Raw genomic sequence first — 8,243 nt, forward strand, 5'->3', positions numbered from 1 at the left:
GAGTATATCAAAATATCATCAATGAACACCACTACAAACTAATCCAGGTACCTCTTAAAAATTCTCTGCATCAAATCCATAAAAGCAGCTGGTGCATTAGTTAATCCAAAAGGCATGACTGCGAACTCAAAATGTCCATATCTTGTACTAAAAGCAGTTTTGGGTATATCCTCCTTCTTAATCTTTAACTGATAATACCCTTGCCTCAAGTCCAACTTAGAGAAAACTACTAATCCCTGCAGTTGGTCGAACAAGCTATCAATCAACGGTAGAGGGTATCTATTCTTAATTATAACCTCATTTAGCCCTCGATAATTGATACATAGCCTCAAACTTCCGTCCTTTTTCTTAACAAATAGAACGGGTGCTCCCCATGGGGAATCACTCTCTTTCACAAAACCTTTCTCCACAGGTCCTGCAGTTGAATTTTCAACTCCTTTAGCTCGGCAGGAGCCATTCGGTACGGAGTCTTAGAAATCGGAGCCGTTCCCGGCACCAAGTCAATCTTGAACTCCACTTCTCGCTCCGGCGGTAAAGTCTTTAGTTCTTCGGGGAACACATCCAGAAATTCCCGTACCACTGGTACATCCTCTAACTTCACTTGATCACTGGGAGCATTAATCAAAAAGGCTAAGAAACCTTGCGCTCCTTTAGACAACATTTTCCTCGCCCGTATTCCTGAGATCATTGCGGACGATGCTAACCTACCTTTAACATCTAACCTCAGGGTTGCTTCTCCAGTTATACAAAATTCTACCACTTTCGCTCGGCAATCAAGCTTAGCATGATGGTGGCCAAGGAAATCCATTCCTATGATAACATCATAACCTTTTATGTCCAAACTGATTAGATCCACTAGCATTTTTCGCTCTCCGATCCAAAATTCGCAATTCCTATAAGCTAAGCTAGTGATTACATTCTTATTGCCCATTGGTGTCCTAACTTCAAGATCAAAGGGTAATCTAACGGGTTTCATATCAATTCCAGACATAAAAGTTGGATTTACGAATGAATGAGTTGCACCAGGGTCAATTAATACTTTGGCTAATTGATGAAAGATGGGAAGAGTACCTTCCACAACTTCCGAGGAGTCAAGTACAGGTTGGTCATCTATAGCGTATACTCTGGCAGGAACTTTTGGCCTGCTCCCTCCAGAGTTGGCTGTGTTAGCATTCAGGATACCACCGTCTTGCATTTTTGGGCAACCGGAAATTTGGTGCTCACTGCTTCCGCACTTTAAGCATTTTCCTTGCTTCTTCCAGCAACCATCCACAGTATGGCCAGGTTTCTTGCAGTACACACAAGTTGTCTGTGGGGTTATTGCACGACTTCCTTGCGAGGCATTCCTAGGTTGACCTCTTCCATTTGATCCTCCTCTAGTCCCATTATCTCTACCCCCTGCATTTCTGGCCCCAGCTCCTCTTGCTATAGCGCCTCGCGGGGCTCCAGGACTAATCATTCCACTCGCTCCTCGTCCTACTTTGGCTGGTGGAGCATTCCCATAATTTGGCTCCCGACTACTACTAGGAGCAAATCTTTTCTTGGCCAGAAAAGATTTCACTTGGGCTCTAGCTACTTCAACCCGTTGGGCTCTCTCAATCGCTTCGGCAAAAGTGTCTATCCGAACTGCGGCTAGTCCCTCCTGTATTTCCACGTTCAATCCCTGCACGAATCTCCTGACACGCCTTTGCTCCGTGGCTATCAGTTCCGGAGCAAAACGGGACAGTTTCGTGAATTGGACCTCATATTTGGCGACACTCATCGCCCCTTGCTTGCATTTGATGAAATCATCCTCTCTCTTCTCTTGGATGAGAGGTGGGAGGAACTAGGCGTTAAACTCACTCGTGAAGTTCGCCCAAGTCCTCGGAGTATGGTTCCTATCCCAGTTAACCCTCATCAGGTTCCACTAGGAGCGAGCAGCTCCCTCAAACTGGAATGCGGCGAAAATCACTTGTCGCTCATCCGTATAGTTTAAAGCTGCGAAGATGTCGGAGATTCTCTCCCACCATCCTTCAGCTACCTCCGGTTCGGGTCCTCCGTAGAATTTGGGGGGTCCGAACTTCAGAAATCTCTCCAGTGCCCGATCATCAGTATCGGCCGGACCTACTTGGTGATGCACTGGTCCAGAGGCTTGGTGTTCAGTCAAGCACTCTAAGACATCAGTGATACGGTTAATTGCGGTGGCCACTCGATCTCCGGCCACACCCTCTTGCCCTTGGTCTTGATTGACCTCGGGTTTGTGAGAACCCGTAATTTGCATTTTCTAGGTTTTTGCATTTTTCATGGCTTGTTTTCTGCATTTTCGTGATTAGAAAAAAATTCTAGATATTGTTAAGGAGCAGATATAGTTTTTAGATGATTTTTCTAGTATCGAATAGGTTTTGAGAAATTAAGAGCGTATACTGGATGTGGGACCCACTAGTGCGAAAAGTTCAGAAAAATTCGGCCAACTAGGTTAAGTTTTGAATACTGGAATTAATTTACCGGGTGTTAAGAGATAACTAGAGGAGGCTAAGTGGATTGGTATAAGAGAGACAAAAGTGATAGACTTGCATTAATTAAGTGACAAGTGTCACTTGGCTATTGGTTGGACCATTTGACTACTATTGCATGTCTTACTACTTGACTTAAATATCTTAAAAATTCACCAAAAATCCCTCATTCTTCTCTTCCTCTTGGCCGAATCTCTTAAGCAAGGAAAGAAAGAAAACCTCTTCAATTTCTTGATTCCATCTTGCTCCAAATCACTAAACCAACCATTTAAACTTGTCTTTGTTCCATAAAACCTCTTCAATTAGTGTTAGTGAGTTGATTTGTGGAGTTATTTGGAAAGTTAAGGTGACCAATTGCTCTCTCTCTCTTGTTTCTAAGGTGAGTTGTGAAGAACCACCCTCCTTCTTTAATTGATGCTTAAATCATGCTTAGTGGTAGTATGAGATGCAAGTTTATGGATTATTTCTTGATTTGTGGTTGAAATGATGAAGTTTTATTATTTTTGGGGATTTTTATGTTTTAATATAAGCGTGATTGTGTGGCTATCTATGATGATTAGAAATGGTATATAATGACTCTGGGAGGTGGAAAAAGTGGACAATTGCAATCAATTTCTGTTTTGGAAGAAATTTCAGAAAATTAGGTTTTGTGAAGGAACATTCTGCCCGAATTTTTAGCTCCTAGTTAGAGGCCGAATTGGCCTTGGCTTAAAACATGAAAGTTGTAGGAAATGATATTTTAGAGGTGCCTACAAAAGTTCAGGTCAATCGGAGTAGTGTAGAGTGAGAAAAGTCGAAATTACTATTGCTGTTCTGGTTTTACCCAAATGTAAGAATTGCGCCTGTAATTGGTTGTTTTGGCTGGAATTGCTTCCGAATTGGTTGTTGAGATCTTCTGATGAAATGTAACCCTGTTTCTTAGCTTTCAGCTGGTTTTGGAATTTCTGGATTTGGACTTGGATAGCCTGATTTATTATGTTTCCGCTGGAATGCATTTTGTGAATCTGTTTTTCCGGTTCTGGTGTAGTTTCTTGCATGTTTGACCTAGTTACCCTCGAAACTGGACTGAGTGGCCTTCTTCAATATTGTAGCCTCTTATGTCCTGAATATATCTGCAAAATTTCCGGTCAAACGGATCTTTGTAGCTCGAGTTATAACCAAAACACTCGCACCTGTTTTGTACCCTGAAATTGTGTACGTTTTGAATTTCAGCCTCTGACCGTGCATTTTTCGGTTTTGATCCTGTACGATCTGGGTGTCAACTCCTTCATAAGAAATGTATATCTTGGTTTTAGCTTCGAAATGGTATAAAGTGCGTCGAATTCCGAGTTCCGTAGCTTCCGTTATGACCAAAACAAGATTGATCGTCAGAACTGCCTTTGATCTGGACAGTTCTGACGGGTACTTTGGCACTCAATTTTCCTTCTGTTCTGAATGGATTCAGGTATTGGCCAAAACATCAAAGTTTTAGCCTTATGTCTCAGCTTTCAAATGCCTTTGGAATTTCCTGATTTCGATTTGTGAGCTGGGAGTTATGGTCCAGCCAACATACCCTGTTCGTCACTCTAAAGTGCGAATTTCTGGAACGATTTTCCATACTTTCGACCTATTTCTGTTCAGATCCAGACTTAGGTGTCTTCATGAAAATAGTAGCCCTTCCTCTTAGCTTCGCAACGGTACCTTATGTACATTGATCCGACATTCCTAGGCTAACTTTTGATCAAAACGGTTTGAGAAGGCAGATTTGGCCATTTCCATTTGCCGTTCCGCGTGGGCGCGTGCACCCGTTTTGCCGTTTCCGCACTTGCATGTGCCGATTTTGCCGTTTTACTTGTTTTAAGTATGTTAGTAGCCGTTTGTGATATATTGTGACACAATCTTCAATTTCAGACGTTGGTGAGCTAGGTGGAGCCGGTGGGGCCTACTAGCTACTCCTCGCGGCACGAATTTCGTACTTTTGCTCTTTTGTTCATTGTGTAAGTATTCAGGCCGCTCTTATGTGTTAGTTGCTTATGTGTTTTGATATGTATGAAAAGGGTACCTAGGCGAGGGTGTACTTTATCGCACTCGACCTAAACCCTAATTTACGCACACATTTGTATATGGCATATGTATATGAATCATTTTGGAACTAAACCCCTTGACCTTGTGGCTCGGGGTGACTTTTGAATAATTTTGTGAAGTTTGTGAGTTTGGGGTTGATCTTCCGACCGAGATGGACTATTCGAGCCGGTCAGGGCTTGGTCGAAGCCAGTCCAACTTAGTCTGAGGTCACCAAGTTTGTGAATCCGGTTCACCGAGAATGTGGACCAAGTTTGTGACCTGAGCTTGTGACTCAAGCTCAAGTTTGTGATTTCGTTCGCCCGGGCAAGTTTGTGAGGTGACTGGCCAGTGAGGGTGATAAGGTGTTCGGTGGGTGTACAAGTGCAGTTTCTACGGACCTTATTTATGGTCGACGGAGTGTCGACAGGAGATCACGCATGGCAAATGACTTGGCTTTGGAGCCACCTGTATCCTTATTATGTGATGTTACTTTTCTGCTTTTGCTTTACTCTTACTGTGCAATTGTTGTTACGTGAGATTTACGCTTTTGCCCCTGTTTACTTACTAAGCATATAACTTACCCCTTTCCTTTTGTTTTCCTTAGCAGGGGCCGACGCGAGGACTTTTGACACATACACTAGTATAGTTAGGTTTGATTGTAACAGTCGAACAGTTAGGATGTTTGTTTTTGTTTTGGTGGTTTGTATAAGAACCCTCCATAGGGTCCACCTTCTGCTGGTTGTTATTCTAATGTATTAGAGTGGTTTGACTCGATACTTTTGAAGATGTAAATAGAACTCTTTTGGCGTTAGATATCTTGTGAATGGTATGCTTGTGGGTTTATTTAATTTTATTGTTTTAAAATTTTGAGTCCCGGCGAGAGCTGGGCAGGCGGCCCGCCGAACCCTCTAGTTCGCCTTAGGGGGAGGTGGGGCCGTCACAGGGTTCCCTATCACTACCCGCTTCTGGGTGTTGTCTAGTGGGTCTCCCACGTCCCCTTCCTATCACTTGGCGGTCCATAGTTTAATTATGCCTATTATGAAAAGTAATGCAATTAGGCGAGTTGATTATTTATTTATAACTATTATTATTCTCTTTGTAACTAAAATCAACTTGGAAATGGAGGGAAAAGAAAATAAAGCACTTAGCATATATTCACGTGTGAAAGTCATACAGATAACAGGTTGGGACATTTTCAAAAAAATAAGGCACATGAGTTAACAAAATACATACAAATAATCCCTTAAACAAAAAAAATTAGGGATATGGTGCCTCGGAAGCAAGTCATCCACCTAGACAAAATTTGATGACTTAACTAATGTCCCCCTTTCCTAACCCTACATATCTAGTATAATCAAGTCGATCCTAGCCTAACCCTCAGCAGGGCTATCAGGAGCAACGTCCTCCGCCGGATCCTCCTCCGGATCCTCCTCCGGATCCTCCTCCGGGTCTGCCTGCTCGTTACCCTGAAGAAAACTAGTGGCCTCGTCCATCAACATAGCGGCATCGACCCTGATACCGGCACTCCTATCACGGATCCCCTTAGCTAGTCGAATCACCCTAGACCTCTGTCGCTCAATCTCCAAACGAGCAGCCTCCAACCTATTATGCTTAGCAGCTAGCCTAATCTCCAGATCGGCTATACGGTCAAACTGGGTATCCACCATGATACTTAGCTCCTCCACATCCTGGGTCAGGGTGTGGTTAGCATCCCACAAATGGCGGTGCTCATCATCTAAGGATAGCACCAAGTCGTTAGGGTACGCGTACATGGCCCTACACTGGCAGCGAGGGTACCTATCAACAGGTGAGTATCGTACTCGATCTCCCCTGCCTCGTGGCCAATAGGAAATGGATCTAAGCGGCTCTACATGTCCATTAGACGCTCCAGTACCGTTAGCATGTCCGTTACCATTCTCCATACCAGCAAAATAATTAAAACCCAAGGGTTAAAACTTAAATGGCTAACGGGTTCAGATATCACTTGAGGTATAGCTAATAGTCTCAATCCTTACCTCTAGAAAGGATTAGGGTTTTTTTTTTAACACATCTAATATGTCTTTCGAATAACTTTTCTAACCTAAGCTCTGATACCACCTGTGGCGACCTCACTTCCCCCTAAGGCGAACCAGAGGGTTGGCGGGCCGTCTGCCTAGCTCTCGCCAGGACTCACGCAAGCGATCTAGCCCAAATCCTTCCGAAGAATAAACTAAACTATTACAACACAGTTTCCTTCCAAATAGACTGATAACTAAATCCTCATTAACTTCAAAGATAACAACATTTATAAGATAGCCAATCGTCGATTCTTAAATGCCTCACGCGTTACAAACCAGGCAACAAAAACATACAATCCAAATACATTAGTACAAGCCAAACAACAAATCCAGGTTTTACACTTTTCCAGCTTCAAGAGGCAATCCAAAATAGAAGACACAATGTTTAACTCAAACTACATGCTTAAAAGTGAAATCAGATTTCAAGTCTTGCTCAAGAGCCAGGACCTGTCAAGGAAAATAAATGACCGTGGGGTGAGCTAAATGTGACAGCCCCACTTTCCCCTAAGGCGAACCAAAGAGGTTAGCGGACTGCCTGCCCAGCTCTCGCCAGGACTAACGGTGCAGTATAGAGCGATCTTTCACGTTCCGGAACTTATAACGCGCGCAAATAAGGCAAAAGGGTAAAATAACCCAAAATAAAAGAAAATGAAATCCGGAGTCGGCCATGAATAGTAACCGACTCGTCCGAACCCAACCAAACATCGAATTACATAAACCACATAACATTTAGCTTTTACAAACCAAAAATGACATTTAAAAGTGATACAAAAGTCGCTACATATATGGTTTGCCAAAACAAAAGTGAAAATGGCCCTAATGATACATTTAGGGTCCCATTTTATATACAATACAAAAGAGTCATTCATCTAGTTCATTCGGCAACCATTTATCAAAATTCATTCCAAAAGAGTCATATTCCTGTAAGGAAAACAAAAGGAACGGGGTGAGCTAATTGCCCAGTGAGAATACAACTCAAGCAACCAAGTTCATGGATACATCAAGCTTAACAGTCCAATTTACCAAAATAAATAAAGCCACACATTAATAATGAGGATAAAAGGATACGGGTGGCTCTCAAGAGCCCTTTTCCTCGTTTGAATTCTTGATCAGGTCTCATTGACTCTCCGTCAATGTCTGAAAGGCAACCAACCGTAGACTCCTCTTAACTTCCATTCCCTTCCTCCTAACATTCCTCAACCGGGCCCGAAATCCAAACACTTGCATTGTGGTATTACTCGAGTATACCGGAATCGAGAGTCTCTCATACTACACGATTCCATATAACCTTACCCAAGGCTCATTAATTGTCACGACCAAGCCCTTGCTGGCTCGATTCAATCAACTACCAATGGGGTTGAGCTCATGGATAACATTTGAAGTCATGTAGTTCATTTCATATAACATTTCATGTAAAATTCCAATAACTTTTCAATAACATGCGATACAATAAGTGAGAATGATAAAGTACACTCTCACTTCAATTAATTAACATTCAACCTCTCAAGTTCAAATATCAAAGCCATATAATAGCACATAAGTGAGTAATACACTCACCAAGCTAGCAAATGTAGTTTCAAGCACTTTAGTCAAAAGAACGTTGCACCACCGTCACGACCTAAAAACATGTAAACAAATACAATAAGACTCG

At 42.5% G+C, this 8,243-nt stretch overlaps 1 protein-coding gene across 1 annotated transcript; it reads right to left on the reverse strand.

Moving 5' to 3' along the window:
- Window positions 1-391: 391 nt before the first annotated feature.
- On the reverse strand, window positions 392-1,762 carry LOC140038454 (uncharacterized). Its single transcript, XM_072083814.1, has one exon. The coding sequence runs from the start codon at window positions 1,760-1,762 to the stop codon at window positions 392-394; it is 1,371 nt and encodes a 456-aa protein (XP_071939915.1).
- Between the last annotated feature and the right edge of the window lie 6,481 nt (window positions 1,763-8,243).

The sequence above is a fragment of the Coffea arabica genome, chromosome 3e (assembly GCF_036785885.1).
Source record: "Coffea arabica cultivar ET-39 chromosome 3e, Coffea Arabica ET-39 HiFi, whole genome shotgun sequence".
NCBI classification, from domain to species: Eukaryota; Viridiplantae; Streptophyta; class Magnoliopsida; order Gentianales; family Rubiaceae; genus Coffea; species Coffea arabica.

Coding starts and splice junctions, on each gene's coding strand:
- LOC140038454 (XM_072083814.1), bottom strand. CDS start 1,762: ATGAGTGTCGCCAAATATGAGGTCCAATTCACGAAACTGTCCCGTTTT.